Source organism: Oryctolagus cuniculus, chromosome 7 (assembly GCF_964237555.1).
Source record: "Oryctolagus cuniculus chromosome 7, mOryCun1.1, whole genome shotgun sequence".
NCBI classification, from domain to species: Eukaryota; Metazoa; Chordata; class Mammalia; order Lagomorpha; family Leporidae; genus Oryctolagus; species Oryctolagus cuniculus.
In genome coordinates, this window is record NC_091438.1 from 132,836,582 (window position 1) to 132,854,246 (window position 17,665).

Consider the following 17,665-nt stretch of genomic DNA (forward strand, 5'->3'; position numbering starts at 1 on the left):
TCAGTGCAGCCTTCGATCCCTTCTGTTTTTAATACCATACTTCTCTAAAGACCAAGACACTTACGAAGTCCCCGCCTTCTGTGGGAATGAGGATGTTCATCTCAGACGACTTGGCACTGACTATCTCACAGTCCAGGGAATTCTTGCTCAGGTAAGTGTGGCAGCCATCTGTTTTGTTAATGGAAATGGTTGGCACTTTACCCATTACCTGCAGAGAAAACCAAGAGATCTGAGGCCCGGCAGCTGGGGAGGACAGCGGGAAGTTGCAGGGAACGCACTCACTGCTTCCCACGACTCAACGACTACATGAAAAGCGTCAGGTGCACGACAGATACTGGATCCTAGGGTTGGGCCGGGATGGGCGCTACAGAGAGCTCACTTGAACAGCCAGCTCTCCTTTGCCACATCCAAAGCCGCTCAGCTTACACACACTTGTAGAATCAGATTCCCACCAAAGCAACATCTGTGGGTCTGCGGTGTCACTCAGTTAATTCCCCAGGGACTGAAAGAGCGAGCCAAGATATCAAGTTACCTGAACTTTGACATCCCTACTATTGATTATCTCCACAATGCCCACCACGTCATCGAATACCAGCCCGAGTTTCTTACAGTTATCTAGGAGAAAGAGCAGGTCAACAGTATAAAGGAAATATGTTTCAGAATCTTTAGGAAGAGGGGTGGTAAACACTTTTAGCCCTCTCCGGCTCCGGGACAGTCTGCCCAAAGCAGCAGCGAAGACTCACCTACTGTGATGGAGTTAATCTTGCCCTTGATTTGCAATGTTGTGTTGACACACTTGTATATGTAAGCCACCTGCTTCAGCTCTGTGTCCTCAATTACCAGGTTGGAAACATTCTCTTGATTTTCCTGTTTAAACATATACCCCAGGATTCTCATCACCAAACACACCCCAGATAAAGTTAACAGGCTATCCCAAACTCTGCACTCCTTTGAGCTGCATTTAAACCCCTCGTCTCTACGCTTATTTCCCCGACCTGGGTATTTTTAACTCACCACTCTCCATTTCTTGCCCTCCAGTTCAAGTACAGCTGGCTCCTTCTTTGTGGCTGGTTTGGGGGATGGGCTGGTTTGGGGTTTAGGAGCAGAGAATGGTTTGGGGCCACTGCGTACTGGACCACTCTGAGCCTTCAGGGCAGGGTTCTTGTGAGTCTTCATATCATCAGACACGTGTTTCAGGGCTGGAAGAGCAACAGCTACCTTGTGTCTGTTCTTCATACCCAGGCTGGGCTGAGGCAATAGCTAACTTGCTGACGTGTAAGTTAAATCAACCCATAACAGCAAATATTAAGTCACTTTCTCATGTAAAACAGATTCCCAACTGTACTCCAAACCAGTGCTTTTGAGATGTTCTATCAGAACCAGTTCTTTAATAATTTCCTCCCGCAAGGTTAAATTATATGGTTCCATTTGAAAAACAAAACATGGAATATGTATTAGGAGCAGGGGTAGGATGGGTATTTAAATGCACAAAAAAAGATCTGGAAAGTCGCCCACCAGATATATACTCAACAAAATATATAAAGTTTTTAAAGCAACGGAGGAAAAGATGTGATAGGAAAGAAAATAATGAAAGAAAAATAACAGAAAACCTCATGCACAGCTAACCTCGTCCCAGTCAGTGTTGGCACTTGAAAATCTCCAATTTTTTTTTATTCAGTTCTAGCCATATACAATGTTAAGAAATTTGATTCAACCAATTTACACTTGATAAAAAACTTTCTCACGTTAACCTGTAGCTTCTAAAAACATCTTTCTTGTATTCAAGGGAAAAGATCCCATCATCTCCTTCAGCAGCCTCACACACACCCTGCTTTCGAACGTGGCCAGATCCACGTTGATGACATAACCACATATGGCCTCTTTAGCGGTACCGCTCCATGGGCCTGTAGCTGAAACACTGGATTTTTTTTTTTTATCTTAAAAGTTCCATGGGTCATTGTAGAAAAAAGTAAAGACAGCTGCCATTAAGAGGACATACCATGGCAAACTACCAGTCTCCCTCACTGTTGGGTATTTAGTTTGTCACACCGTGTGTAGCTACCATAAACAACAATGTCTAAAACTCCTTTCGCTATGTTTATGGGCAGAACCCCAGCACGGGGCTGTGCATGTGGTGTTTAGTTTCTCTGTAACAACTTTAGGTCATTCCTAGGCAAATTTTCCACATGACTGTCAGTGAACCCCTGACACAATGACTTGCCAGAGACCATCAGGACAGCTGTCAGCTCTGTGCTTGGTACTCTGAATATGCCACGTAATAGTAAGTCACTTTCTCATGGGACAGATGGATTCCCCGAACTGTACTCACCCATTTTCAATTTCCACTTAAGCCAACTTTGCTGTCTCTCTGGGCAACTGGAAAGAACCCGACACCCAGATGAATTCTGTCCGAGACAAGCCAGGGTTCTGGTTTACACTAGCTGTTCTGTCTGGTCGGTGGTGAAGTCTGTCCCAAACAGCAGTCCCAACTGTTCGTGCCAAAGTACTCACTTACCATGTGTGATGCTCTCTCCCTGATTAATCTGCGCAAACAGTGCTGAGCGGGAGGCAGAGTCATCGGAGACTGAACTGGTAGGGACTGGCGGGGGAGGAGGGCCAGGCGGCGGGGGAGGAGGACCTGATCCAGCCGAGGGTCCAGACGGCAATCCACTCAGTTCTTTTGCCACAGGCCCCTGGAACAGTAAACGCAGGCAGCATAGTCATCCTTTCTCTCCCACTCTGTACCATCCGCAGTAGGGCTCGACCTGTGTCCAGCGGACCTGGGGTTCCCCTCCACAGCCCTTAAGACAGTGCTTAATGTTTCCTACTCACCCTCAACCTGCCTTTACTCCTTCTCATCCCTTCCCAGGGATCCAATTCTCCACTCCATTTCTCAACCTCCATTATTTCCCCTTTGGCCTCACCTGATTGCAGCTGTAAACCCGTATTTCACAAAATCCATGAGACATCTTCCTTAGTCTGTTACCAGTACCTCAGATTCAACAAGTTCAAAACAGATGTCACCACCTCCTGCCTGCTCCCCTGTTTCTATTTCAGTGAAAGGCATTAGCATTCACACTTGAACTATTTTATCTTTGAGCCTTTCAACTCCTCCAACTTCACTAGATCTTTCTATTATTTTGGTGATACCTCCTACAAATTCTCTTCTACCAGTGCCTAGCACCACAACCACTTCCATAGTTTAAGTATGAATCCTTATCCCCAACCTATATACTGACATTCTCTAAGGACAATTTTGATCAGTATCACTCCCTTGTTCAAACACCTATTCTCAGCTTACTTTCCATTTCAGACTATTCTCCTAAGTATCTCTAACCATCTCCCCTTCTTGAAGACACACGTGACCAATCTCTGTGACCTCTGCAATGGCACCTTCTGCTACTCTCTCCCTTTCTCCCACTTCACTCTCCTCCACATCTTTCAAGTCTCAGTTAAAGCACATTCCTTCAAAGCACAAGCTCAACAGGGAGGGGAAGGCCAGAAGAAAATACTATCTTCTTAGAATTGTATCTATGGGGGCCGGCACTATGGTGTAGCGGGTAAAGCCACCACCTACAGTCCTGGCTGCTCCACTTCCGACCCGGCTCTCTGCTGTGGCTTGGGAAAGCAGTAGAAGATGGCCCACGTGCTTGGGCCCTCACACCCATGTGGGAGACCGGCAAGAAGCTCCTGGCTCTTGGCTTCGGATCGGCACAGCTCCAGCTGCTGCGGCCAGTTGGGGAGTCAATCAGTAGATAGAAGACCTCTCGCTCGCTCTCTCTCTGCCTCTCCTTCTCTCCCTATGTAACTCTTTCAAGTAAATAAAATAAATCTTAAAAAAATAAAAATAAAAATTTGTCTATGAACTATACTTAATCTATTAGAAACTAAAATTTTTGAAAAGGGAAGAAAGAGGCCGGCGCCGCAGCTCAATAGGCTAATCCTCCGCCTGCAGCACCGGCACACCGGGTTCTAGTCCCTGTCGGGGCACCGGATTCTGTCCCGGTTGTTCCTCTTCCAGGCCAGCTCTCTGCTGTGGCCAGGGAGTGCAGTGGAGGATGGCCCAAGTGCTTGGGCCCTGCACCCCATGGGAGACCAGGAGAAGCACCTGGCTCCTGCCTTTGGATCAGCGTGGTGCGCCGGCTGCAGCGCGCCGGCCGCAGCGGCCATTGGAGGGTGAACCAACGGCAAAGGAAGACCTTTCTCTCTGTCTCTCTCTCTCACTGTCCACTCTGCCTGTCAAAAAATAAAAAGAAAAAAAAGGGAAGAAAGAATCACGTGTAACTTAACAACAACAGAGCACAGCTCGGCGTGGATCACTCTCCTCTTCCTCAGGCTCTGTATATTGTGTCTTCATTAGAGCACTTAGTCTGGCCATTTGTGTTAAGGGGTTAGTATCTGTATTTTTGCTTTTTTTAAAGATTTATTTTATTTATCTGAAAGTCAATTACGGAGAAAGGTAGAGACAGAGCTGCTGGTTCACTCCCCAGATGGCCTCAACAGCTGGAACTGGGCCTATCCGCAGCCAGGAGCTTCTGGTGGGTGCAGGGGTCCTAGGACTTGGGCCATCCTCTGCTGCTTTCCCAGGTGCATCAGCAGGGAGCTGGATTGGAAGGGGAGCAGCCAGGACTCGAACCAGCACCCATATGGTATGCCAGAGCTGCAGGCTGGGGCTTTAGCCTGCTGCACTACAGCGCTGGTCCTGTATCTGTATTTTTAAGCCCTGTGAAGATTGGCATAGCACTTGTAACACACTCTTGTGCGTCTTCCCTTCTACACTGCTAACTGTCCTGGACTCATGTTTATTAAAACTGAATATTCCTTGACACTTGATGTCTTTACTGTTTTTCTTCTTCTTTCTCCCCTTCACTGAACAAACCAGCAATCATTCTCAGACCGTGGTGGTAGTAAAATCTCAGAAGCCTGTGGACACCACTGTGGACAGAGAGGGAAGAAGGGTGCAAGTCTCACCGTTTTGCTCCAGGCCAGTCCGGTGGTATGGAACTCCTTAATGTAAGCCTGCAGCTCTGTCCATATACTCAAGTAAGCTTTCACCCAGTCCACATGCTTCTTATCCCTGGGAGAATAAGGAACTTGTCACAGGCAGATGGCGCACTTTGTACAGTGATTCCAGAACCCACCCACCTCCCACCCCCCCACCCCCGCCCCGTACGCCCCGCGGTGGCCTTTCTTAGGCTTTGCTCAACAACAGCTTTTCTATCACTGGGCATTGTTTTTAAAGTCCTCCCTATTATTTAAAGTCCACACTAATACTAATTAGACCAAACTCCATTAGGACAGTGACACTGGGCTGCTTCTTTTACAGCAGTGTTTCTCAAACTATTTTTAAGGAACAAGACCATTTTTCTTTTTTCAAATTAGACCTTAAGCAGAATGTACATTTAAAATGGATGAAAGCAGACATTCTGAGCACAAAGCTGTTGTAGAGGCTTCACTGTGAACCTCCAGGGCTCCAAGAAACTCCAGTGCCTTAGACATTGCCTTATGTCAAATATGCCTTCCCTGCCCTTGAAATAAAACTTTAAAGCTTCCCCTTCAGAGGAAATAATCAGCATTAAACTATAGAAATAGCACTACATTATGATCCAAGTCCCCTTTCTTCTGTATTAGCCGGAAGACTTTAAGGTTATCAGCCTAAGAGTGAGTCTCCTCAGCTGTAAAATGATGGTAGTGATGGTGGGGAATATTCCGAACACTGTGATGCTTAATTTTCAGTTGCTGGAGGGAGGAAGAAGTGCCTGGTGTTCGGGGACACACTTCACTCCACATGGAGACTTATCCTTGCACAGAGCAGTTACTCAACAAACGTAGGTTTGCTGACGGGAAGGAAAGGTTTAGGTAGCTACACAACTATGTAATTGCTGCCTGCAGTTACTGCAGCTCAAAAGAGTAGCAACAGAGAAGTCAGGACGCAGATGGATGTGGCGAGACCGAGAATGAACGAGTCCGTACCTCTACCAGTAGTGGTATCAAGTAACAACTTTACTGTCACTTTAGCTGACTGTATGAATGGCCAGGGATATTTCGAAAATTTAGTAAGTCCTACTGAACCTTTGACAGGGGAAGTGAGAAATTCTCTACAGAGCAATGAAATTTCACGTAAGCGGACAAATTAAAGAGTACTGGCACATATTACCTCCAGCCCAACTTCTTAAACCTGGAAGGGTAAGGACTGAAAAAAGGGCCTCTGGCAATCGTGCAGAAAAAGAGAAGTGGAAGCAGAAACACTTCCTGCTTGCAAATGCCACTTGGATGAGTCAATATCTACCAAGTTTTCCAAAAAGCAGCCCTGGGCCAGGAGGACCAGCACAGAGCCTTACTGAGCCCCAAAGGGTTACTCCAGCAAGTAACCAGCCTAGTTTGTCTTTTCCCCTCGAGGAAAGGCCACACTTACACATCTTTATATTCCTTGAGGACTCGGTTTGTGTAAAACATGGCAGCATCATTCATTTCTTTCACATAGGGGCCAGGCTTGGGAGCCTAGAAAGAGAGAAGCTATCAGTGACTCAGAGCCTCCACGTCCATATCCAGCCTCTCCTTTTCATCTACCCCTTCCCTGCCCGGAAGCCGCGCTGCTCACCATGGCCACCCAGCCCAGGGCCTGGATGCTTTCACTGACAGCTGACAGGTGATTGAACAACTTGCTGCCTCGGTTTTTCTCCCGAAATGTTATCACTTCTTGGATCTGCTCGGAGATGGGTGCCAGCAAATCAGAGAGCTTATTCTAAGAAAGAATGCAAGAAAAGATTCAGGTTAGACTCTTTCTACAGAAGCTGTGTGTGTTGGTCAACTCTTACCCTGAAGGCAAAACTCCATTATGGACTAAAATAAGCACCCTGATAAACTCTGTATTCACCCTGCCTTGATTCATACAGCTAGAACTCTGCTCACCATCCCAGTTCCACAGACCTCCAACTCCTCAGGTGAGATTTTGTGGTTCTTGCTACTCAGGACCTATACCCTTAGTCATGCCACAAATCCCACCATCGCAGTCATTCTTCTCTCCTCTGTCCCGCTGACAGGAGACACAAGCGCGTTTCTGTGCCTTTCCTCACGGCGTCCTCTTCTTTATCCATCTATCCAATGCCTCACGAGGAGCAGCCCCAGCCACGCCACCTCCTGCATTTACTGCTATGATGACCAAACTGGCCCTTTATCAGACACACCAGCATCAACTATTAATAGACCCACGCTTCTCTCTCATGAATTCCTCAAGGACAAGGGCTTTGTCTCAGCTCTCTTTTATCATCATTGTAGCATTGCTAGCTGGACAGCAACTGCTGAGCACAGAGCTGATGAATCAAATGTAATTAGGGGAGCTGGCATTCAAGCAGGCAGCTCGGCAAAATGGTTGAATTTTGTTTCTGTGTTTTTATCTTCCTCCAAAGCGGAGTTTCTTGAACACTTCAATTCTCAGGTCTAGCATGCAAACTGTCTAAAACAGGAATTGGCAAATTTTGTTTCTAAAGGACCAGACAGTAAATATCTGTTCCCAAAACTCTTCATTTACAAAACTAGGTGGTGAGCCATATTTGGCCTGTAGGCCATGGTCTGTCAATCCCTGGTCTAAAAAAAGGTAAATGTAACACAGTCTCCGCTGTTTGATCTGTTGTAGAAACAATGGGTTTGGAGGAAAGGTTTAGATAAAACACTTAACCATTCAGGCAGATTAAGGATTAAAATCTAATATATTTAAAACCATACTGCACTATTTTTACATAACTTAGGCAAGCCAAGGATCAAGAGTTTTAATAGAGCATTAGTAGGAAAACTTGCTTTTATTTTCTCTCTGTGCTTAGGAAAGCCAAATGAAGAAGAAACATAATTCAAATCTTTGAGAAAAATCTAAATTTCATCTAATTCAACTTTTCACCCTTGTAGCTTAAATTTTGAGCTACGAGTAAAGTGAAAAGGAAATCTGTCAACCAGTGAAGGTCAAGGGGAGAAGCAGTACTCAGGAGTTTCAGGATCTCCACAGGGGCACTATGATGAATTTGGGCTCAGCCAAGATGCTGAAAGGGGCTGTTTATTGAAAGCAGCAGCAAAGTCCCAGGGTAACTACAGTCCTAAGTAGAATGACAGAATGAGAGCCAGTAGAGACTAATACCCAAGGGCACACTCCCATAATGGCACTCTGAGTGTCACTGGACTTCTGGGACTTGGCATGAACGTACATCATCACGAGCCTGAAAAGCTTATTTTAGCATGTTATAATAGCTTAGCAGAAATCTCTCTACTTGTCCTGAGCATCAAACCAAAACTAAACCAACTAGTGGTGAACTTACACCTGCTGGCTGCTGGCACTGAGAGGCTGTAACCAAGAGCGCTCGCTCCAGCTTCAGGCCTGTATGCACCATCTCTGCCTGCAGAAAAGGAGAAGAATCAGCTATCGATGACACATTACAAACGGAGAGGTCCTGATAAGGACAACCTGAAACCTCCACTTCCATGTCCTCTGGTAGCAACCCAGGCTCCTCATGCTGCTTCCCTCCTGTACTCCAGATTCCAGGGACTGATAACAGAATCACATATTCCATGTTCCAGTTGGAACTCATCAGAAATACACACCCGGAGCTGGAAATGAAAACAACCTGGACTAGCCTTGGGTGAAGTCAAATTAGCAACTATCCATACACTGTGTTCTGACGTGCAACAAAAAATCCCTATCTCATATCACCAAAAAACCTCAAAAACTGGAGGCAGGAGTAAAGGCAAAGGCCTCTATTCATGATTTAAAATTCTCAAAGTATTTACTTGTTTAGGTTAAAGCTATTTAACCTAAAAATATCCAATAATGCTCCATATCCAGCATTTAACCTAATAATACCCAGTAGTGCTGCATAATGGCTCTTTAGCATTAGTAGATAATTAGTTAAATCAATTTAATGAGCCATAAGCAGCACAAAAAGTGAAAGAGAACAAAATAAAAGTATGAGTGCAGTACACCAACTTCAAATTATTTCCAAATAGTGTCATTAGTATAAATATTGTTTTGTCTAATTTATAGGTCAGTTATAAATATGTTATTTCTTACTGAAGATCAAGGTCAAAAAAATTTAAGAAACATCAGGATGTAAAACTATTAAAATATAAAAATTCAAAGAAGATAATCTTTTTTCTAGGTTTCTACTTTTAAAATATAAAAGTGGGGGCCAGCTTTGTGGTATAGCAAGTTAAGGTCCCAAATGGGTGCCAGTTTGTGTCTCAGTCCTGATCCAGCTCCCTGTTAATGCATCTGGGAAAGCAAAAAAAAGATAGCCAAAGTGCTCAGACCAGAAGAAGCTCCTGGCTCCTGGCTCCTGGCCCAGCCCTAACCATTGTGACCATTCAGGGAGTGAACCAGCAGATGGAAGATCTCTGTCTCTTTCTCTCTCTCTGTAACCCTGCCTTTCAAATAAATAAATAAATAAATCTTTTTAAAAATATTAAAGAAGTAAAAGTGATACATGAGAAAAATTTTTAAATGTTACAGAACTGTGTAAAGTAAAAATGCCAGTCCCCACTTTTGTCAAAGTCCCAGTTCTACTCCTTAGTGCTAACACCTCTGCCCACAGATGGTATACGAGACTCAAAATAGATTTTCCAAAGACCAAGCAGTCAATCTTGCTGAAGGGGTTAGGTAAGGAAGATCTTAAACAAGATCTTCAGCAGAGTAGCAGGAAGGTTTTGGGTCCCAAAGAACGAGGTGAGGCATCTGTGCGTGGGGAGTGGTGGTGGGTGATGATGACAATGTAGGAGGCAGTGCATGAAGGGAGGTGGGTAGAGAGGTCCCTGTCAATGCCACCTTCATATTCTTGCTGCAGGCTAAAGCGTGAGAATAACTCATATTAGCATAACTAATAACTATCAAGTATAGTTTTATAAATGCTAAGTCATGATAATGACTCCTTTCAATAACCTACCCTAGGTCTGATTATGTAACGTGTGGGAAACAGATTGGTTCCTCACTACAGAGATGAACAGATCCATGTTTTATGTGCCAAGCAAGCTTTTTTTTTTTTTTTTTTTTTTTTTTTGACAGGCAGAGTGGACAGTGAGAGAGAGACAGAGAGAAAGGTCTTCCTTTTCTGTTGGTTCACCCTCCAAATGGCCGCTGCGGCTGGTGCACTGCACCGATCCAAAGCCAGGAGCCAGGTGCTTCCTCCTGGTCTCCCATGGGGTGCAGGGCCCAAGCACTTGGGCCATCCTCCACTGCACTCCCTGGCCATAGCAGAGAGCTGGCCTGGAAGAGGGGCAACCGGGACAGAATCCGGCGCCCCAACCGGGACTAGAACCCGGTGTGCCGGCGCCGCAAGGTGGAGGATTAGCCTATTGAGCCACGGCGCCGGCTCCAAGCAAGCTTTTTGTATAAAAAGAAATCCATACAGAATATATGATAAAAACAGGGATCCCAGAAAAATGAGGAATCCTTCTCTGCCTGGAATTATCTCCTCAGAGAAGGTAGAGGAGGAGCCTGGAGCCTCTCCACAGACTTTTTTTTCCCTTAAGATTTATTTTATTTATTTGAAAGGAAGAGTTACAGAGAGAGAGGCCTTCCAACCACTGGTTAACTCCCCAAATGACCACAATAGCCAGGGCTGGGCCAGGCTGAAGCCAGGAGCTTCTTCTGGGTCTTCTATGTGAGTTTAGGAGCCCAAGGACTTGGGTCATCCTTCACTGCTTTCCTAGGCCATTAGCAGGGAGCTGGATCAGAAATGGAGCAGCTGGGACTCAAACCAGCACCCACATGGATGCTGGTGCTGCAGGTGGCAGCTTAACCTGCTACGCCACAGCACTGGCCCCCTCTCAAGGGACTCTTCAACCAAGTGGGCTCTGAAGAGGAAACCAGCAGTTCGTGGAGAAGAGAAGAAAGGCAAAATATTCTTACGTGTTTCTGCACATCTCCCCCAATCTCTTTACTGTTCTTCAAGTACTCTGCCACAGGACCGGCAAGCAGTGAGTCAAATGCCTGCACATAGAGAGCTGCCCCTGCTGAAGACAGACACATCATGAAGAATCAAGTGCATTTACAGATAAAAGTGGGAAGCAAGGCAATACAGTCAACAGTGTATGGGAACAGAGGTCAGGAAACCTGGGTTCTAGTTCCCATGGCACCAGTAATGGCTATGTAACTCTAATTTTCTGCTCTGCACTTAATTTTCTTTATAAAATAAAGATAAAATGATTCTCCAAGGTTCCATTTAGCTCTAACACTCTATGTTTCAACTGGTACATGTGCAAAACGGCTGATTTGCCAATCATTTGGAGACAGGAAACTTTAGTGTCACTTGTCATCTGACTTGCACTGGAGTCATTTGCTAAAGAAAGAACAGGAAATATCACACAAGCAGGAAGTTGCCGTGTTAAAATAACTTAACCACAGGCCTCTCTGCACAAGTCACTTCCTCCCTTGTCTGTTGACAGCAATACAAATTATTGGGATATGAACTTTCTTGGTTAAATGCATTGAGAAACAAGCTCCACAGAATTTACTGTGATAGAAAAATTTCAGGCCAAGTCACTCAAACAAAGCATCCTGTTGGGCTGGTGACGCTTACCTTTTGAAGGGCTGTCTCCATATCCTCGGTGCATGTCGGAGGTATGGGATACCGCCTCCAGACGGCCCACTGCTCTCTCCAACCTTTCTACCAGATTTTGCATGTCAGCCATAATGGACCACCTGTTGCAAACAGATGAAATGCCATTTGTTATTTTACTGTTACATAGCACCTACCAAGAAAAAACAGAATACTCCTGAGAGTGAAGAGAATGCCAATAGATGTACACTATAGCAAATACTTACTGGGATACTAAAAATATCTGTGTAAGAATTTAGGATTTACAATGTATAGGCAATATATGGACATTATCTCAGTTTGAGCCTCCCAACAACTATTTAGGAATGGAAAGGTTATTACACTCTTAGAGTAGAAAACTTAATTTCAGTGAAATTTTTACATAGCTAGTAAGCCAGTACTCAGTTTTCTGGCTCTACATTGTGTGTGTGTGTGTGTTTTCCCCACAACATCTAGCTGCTTGCATATGGGTGGTTTATATATTTTGAGTTTTGTCCATAGTTCCTGGCTTTTGACTCCTTCCCTGAGGCTGGTCAAAGAAACTCATCTTCCTATACCTTAGCTGGCAATAAAGCCAAGATTAGGTCCTAAATTCTCCGCACTCACTTCCTGCCCACAAGGAAGGAATGCCGCGCGGAGAGCTTAGGGAGAATCTGGACAGGTCTTGCTGGGTTTCCCCACTCAGTCTATTAGTAACCACACCTGTGTAATGAAGTCTCTATGAAAATCCAAAAGGACAGGGATCAGAGAGCTTCTGGAAAGCTGAACACATGGAGTCCCTGAAGAGTGGCAGGACCACAGGGAGCATGGACGCTCCCTGCCCCTTCTCCCAGTACGTATGTATCCCTTTATCTGTAAGCTTTATAATATCCTTCATAATAAACCTGCAAACGTAAATGTTTCCCTGACATCTGTGAGCAGCCCAGCCAAACTGAACCTAAGGAGGGTGCTGTGGGAACCTTCATTATAGCCAGTTGGTCAAAAGCTCAGGTAACACTACGCGGGGGGACTGCGGTTGGTATTTGAAGTGGGGATTGGAGGCAACAATCTCAGGGACAGAGCCCTCAACCTGTGGGACTGGACACTATCTCCGGGTGGACAGTATCAGAACTGAGTTGAAGGGCACTCGGCTGGTCCCTGCTGCAGAACCGACTGCTTGCTGGGCATGTGGCAGAAATCCTCCAGATATCTGACATCAGAAGTGACCCGTGTTGAGAGTGTATGGGAGAAAACAAGTCTGAGTGTGACTTGCTGTTTTCTTTTATATCTTTAGAATGTGGAATGTCTCAGACCAAAATGAACAGGATATTTGCCCTGCCCTCAATAAGGTATAATCTAATAGAGAAGACTTAACATACACACTAACAACTATAAAACAAACAGAGTGGCATGGGACTCCAGAGGGGTGAAGAGTGTATCACATGGAAGGATCAGGTCAGATATGGAGAAGCTGCCATTCGAGCCAGGGTTCGAATGAGGATGGGGAGGATGTGAACATATAGCAGGGAGGGTGATTAGACCCCTCCAAAAGAGCTTGTTATAGTTCTTTCACAAGTACTAACTTAGTCGAACTAGCCTCATTCAACATCTAATATCCTAAAGAAAGTTAAGGTCTAAGAGAGAAAGGACCTTATTTAACCTGTTCCACATTACACTCTACCATGTAGGCCATTAACTGGCAGATAGTAGGTACTCAATAAATATTTATGTACCTGAGTATTCCAAAACTTCAGAGGAACAAGCGTTCTGAAAGGAGCCCATACACATAAGTTTTTTTCTGTCTTTTTTTTTTTTTTGACAGGCAGAGTGGACAGTGAGAGAGAGACAGAGAGAAAGGTCTTCCTTTTCTGTTGGTTCACCCTCCAAATGGCCGCTGCGGCTGGTGCACTGCACCGATCCAAAGCCAGGAGCCAGGTGCTTCCTCCTGGTCTCCCATGCGGGTACAGGGCCCATGGACCTGGGCCATCCTCCACTGCCTTCCCAGGCCACAGCAGAGAGCTGGACTGGAAGAGGAGCAACCGGGACAGACTCCAGCGCCCCAACCAGGACTAGAACCCAGGGTGCTGGCGCCGCAGGTGGAGGATTAGCCAAGTGAGCCGCGGCGCCGGCCATACACATAAGTTTAAAATGTTATCAGTCACAGCTACATAAAGTACTTGAGACCTTAACTGATCTCTTAAAATCAGTTAAATTTTAATCAAAGCCTTGACTTGAAGAGATTCCTTCCATCAAAGCATTATTCAATTCACATAACTACAGCTGAATTAATTAACTCCCTTGAAGCTGCCAAAAATGACCATTTCTCCAAAGGTGACAACATGCCAGAATATCTCAATACATGTCCTCCCTGTGGAAGAGACACACAGCTTACAAGAAGACAATATAATTTGTTCATTCTTTTCTGTGTACAGGCTCTGGTCTCTCTGGGCAGTTATTCCCAGAGAATGCCCTTTTAAAGTGAATCGAAGGAAAAAAATGAGAATGAGAACCAAATAAACCTTTCTTACCATGGCCTGGAGAAGCAGCAGAAGCCTCTTTTAGGCCTATGCTCCACTCACAAATGCAGCAGATTATGGAGCCATCTCGAAGCAGCCAATATACTCTGCCTTGTGTGATGATCCTACCCACCGAGATCTGAATCGCTGACCTGCTCCATTCTGGGGAGTGGCCAGGAGCAGTCTCATAAATAACTCACACTTTTTGAAATCAAGGATAAAGGCCAAGAGTGTGATAAGTTCCCAAGACTGAATAGATACCACCCAGTTTTGTTATAAAACGTGTTTCTTGGGGCCAGCATTGTGGCACAGAGGATGAAGCCACAACCTGTGATGCCAACATCCCATACGGGTCCCTGTTCAAGTCCTGGCTGCTCCATTTCCAATCCAGCTCCCTGCTAATGGACTGGAAAAGCAGTGGAAGATGGCCCAAGTACTGGGGCTCCTGCCATCCACCTGGCCCAGCCCTGGCCATTTCAGCCAACTAGGGAGTGAACCAGCAGATGGAAGAGTACTCTGTCTCTCCCTCTCTCTCTGTAACTCTTTCAAAATAAATAAATATTTTTTTAAAAAAAATAAAACATGCTCCTTTACACACAATAGATGCTATAGGTTGAAACTGGTGTTAAACATGGTGACAAAGTACAAGTGTCTCTAAAGACTGCCAGGGTTGGAGAACACCTACAAATTTTATAAGTTTAATAATTTAGCTTCAGGGAATTTTGGTTACTTCTATTCCATATTCCACTTGCACTTGCTAGCTTTCAGTGCTAAACAAGTACAGTTCTGCTGTCTAACTTAAGCTAGAGTTATAGCTATCTCATTCTACCACTAACAGCACATAGACAGGAGGGTAAGATTTGACATGTGATGGGAAGAACATACACCCAAAGGGACTAAAAGACACATGTTCTCATTCTCTACACACACACATACATTCTGCAGGTGGTCATGTCTACTCCCAAGCTCTCAGCTGCCACACCAATACCCAGCCCGCTTGCTCAGTGTACCACCACAACCACCTACAGACTAAAGGCAGCATATTGCCTTGGGATTGCAGATTCCCAAGGCAGCATACCTAGCTTAGGCCATTCTTCCAGGATACAGAATTTTAGATCCAGCTTCCAGACATCTCTACTATATGTTCCCAAAGTACCTCAAAATGTAATCTCCAAAACAGAACTCATCTCCCCTAACCTGACTTCCCTACAGCCCAGTGCCACTGCCCTGTGACCCAGCGCTACCTGCCATCACCTAATTCTTCAAGCTAGTAACCAGGAAACTAAGTAAGCCATGCAGTATAGTGGATAAGAGTGGTCTTCAGAGACGACAGAGATGGGAGAGTTGAATAACAGCACTCACAGGCTCTGTTACTATAATAAGCAATTACCAAACTTTCTGAGCCTGCTTCCTTATCCACATACTGAGGACAACAACAAATAAAAGCTAAAGGCATCAGTGAGAATGAGGAAACCCATGTAGAAGTTCTTAGCACAACCCAGGAAGTTAGTAAGGATTCCATAAACATTAACTAACCAGTCATCAAAAGCCACAGGCTGTATCTTGTATATCTCATAAAGACTGCCCCTTGCCTCCATCTTCACTGATAAAAGCCGGGTTACAAAGTCTTTGTCTAATTATTATAGTTACTTCCTAGCTCGTCTTCTTCATTCCAGTTAATACACCTTCATCATCCATTCTCCATATGCAGCCAGAGTGATCAGTCTCTAATGCAAATGTAATTATAATAGCCTTTTATTTAATACCATACAACACTCCCCAGGGTATTCAGGGTAAAGTCCAAACCAGGGTCTCCACAGAGTCCTGCTGTATCTCCCACCACATGCCCCAGTTTTATCTCTTGCTACATCTTTCCTAAGTACACTATAGCAATATAGGGCTACTTACAATTTTTCTCCAGTCTTTATATTGCTGAGCCTTTATATTGCTACCTACTTGGATGCTCTTTCTTATCCGGCCCTTCTCTGGAATTCCTATCCCCTTCAAGTCTCAGCCAAGGTACCACTTCCCCAGGAAGTATTTCCAGGGCCAGTGCTGTGGTGTAGCAGGTAAAGCTACCACCTACAGTGCCGGAATCCCATATGGAACCAGTTCAAGTCCTAGCTGCTCCACTTGCGATCCAGCTCTTTGCTATGGCCTGGGAAAACAGTTGAAGATGGCCCAACTCCTTGGGCCTCTGCACCTGTGTGGGAGACCCAGAAGAAGCTCCTGGCTCCTGGCTTCAGATTGGCCCAGCTCCAGCCACTGTGGCTATTTGGGGAGTGAACCAAGGGACAGAAGACTTCTCTCTCTCTGCCTCTGCCTCTCTGTAACTCTGCCTTTCAAATTTCCAGTGTATGCTCTCATACACTGTATTTTTCCCTACCACAGCACATAATACATTGGTTTAAAACCATTTGGCCTAGCAGTTAAGATGCCTGTATTCAATATCTGGCCCCACTCCTGATTCCAGCTTCCTGCTAATGCAGACACTTGGAGGCAGCAGCAATGGCTCAAGAAGTACCTTAATCCACTGGGCCACAACATTCAGCCCTACTGCTTCTTTTGAGACTTAAAAAGTCATTCTACAAGATATATTATATAGGTATTGATTCCCACAGAACAAAGAAACTGACAATCACAGAAGTTAAAAAAGCTTGGCAGAGGTTAGCCAATAGATAAAGTACCTAGATCTTGAGCAAAAATATTCTGAATCCTAGTCTGAGGCTCTTCCTACCATTCCACAATGACTTTTTTTTTTTTATGGTGAAAAAACATATATTTAGAATTAGCCAGCTGGACACCATTCAGATGATCCCAATTTTGTTGGCAATCCACAATGACTTTTAAACAACTGACTGGGGGCAGCGCTGTGGAGCAGTACATTAAGCTTCTGCCTATGGAGCCAGCATCCCATATGGGCACCAGTTCTAGTCCGGGCTGCTCCTCTTCTGATCCAGTTCTCTGCTATGGCCTAGGAAAGCAGCAGAAGATGGGCCAAGTGCTTGGGTCCCTGCACCCGCGTAGGAGACCTGGAAGACGCTCCTGGCTCCTGGCTTCAGACTAGTCCAGCTCTGGCCATTGCAGCTGACTGGGGAGTGAACCAGTGAATGGAAGACCTTTCTCTGTCTCTCCTTCTCTCTGTCTGTAACTCTACCTCTCAAATAAATAAATAAATAAAATCTTTTAAAAAAATAATTGACTATTTGGTTCATCAGGGCATCCAGCAACCACTGTATACTAAGCATAGCACTGTGGGTCCAAGACCTCTTTATAGTGTCTTTAGTTACATTATTAACAGCTTTCAATTTCTCTGCTTTCAGTTTTATCCACGGAGGCCAACTTTTTTACAGTCACGTTCAGGATGGATGACACATATTTGGAAAGCAAATGTTTAAAAAAAGGCTCCTCCCAAATAACACTGAATTACCAGAGCAAAAAAGTGTAGCTTTTCTGCCTAATCTTATTCCTCGCCACTTCTAACTGACAACAGCTGGCAACTATCCGTAAATCTCCATAAATAAGTAGATAGATTCCAAACTACTATTCCCACCATAAAAGCTTTAGGAAGAGGAGTGGCCCTAATTATACAAA

General features: G+C 44.9%; 1 protein-coding gene and 1 long non-coding RNA gene across 3 annotated transcripts in view; one reads left to right on the forward strand and one right to left on the reverse strand.

The window, feature by feature from the left end:
- CAP1 (cyclase associated actin cytoskeleton regulatory protein 1) overlaps positions 1 to 17,665 on the reverse strand; it is a 29,542-nt gene that overhangs the window by 1,511 nt on the left and 10,366 nt on the right. Inside the window, exons 2-12 of one of the 2 annotated variants that reach the window (XM_008265512.4) lie at positions 11,559 to 11,680; positions 10,889 to 10,992; positions 8,307 to 8,384; positions 6,602 to 6,745; positions 6,416 to 6,501; positions 4,972 to 5,077; positions 2,516 to 2,693; positions 1,015 to 1,199; positions 744 to 867; positions 533 to 615; positions 65 to 208 (exon numbers count right to left, since the gene is read on the reverse strand). In XM_008265512.4, the coding sequence (XP_008263734.2) occupies positions 65 to 208; positions 533 to 615; positions 744 to 867; positions 1,015 to 1,199; positions 2,516 to 2,693; positions 4,972 to 5,077; positions 6,416 to 6,501; positions 6,602 to 6,745; positions 8,307 to 8,384; positions 10,889 to 10,992; positions 11,559 to 11,670 (1,344 nt within the window). In that variant the 5' untranslated portion in view covers positions 11,671 to 11,680. The remainder of the gene's footprint in view (positions 1 to 64; positions 209 to 532; positions 616 to 743; positions 868 to 1,014; positions 1,200 to 2,515; positions 2,694 to 4,971; positions 5,078 to 6,415; positions 6,502 to 6,601; positions 6,746 to 8,306; positions 8,385 to 10,888; positions 10,993 to 11,558; positions 11,681 to 17,665) is intronic. The other variant, XM_002715191.5, reaches the window with a different exon arrangement.
- Positions 6,739 to 7,602, forward strand: LOC138850671 (uncharacterized). Its single transcript, XR_011390760.1, has 2 exons — positions 6,739 to 6,944; positions 7,044 to 7,602. It is a non-coding gene; the product is annotated as an uncharacterized lncRNA (long non-coding RNA).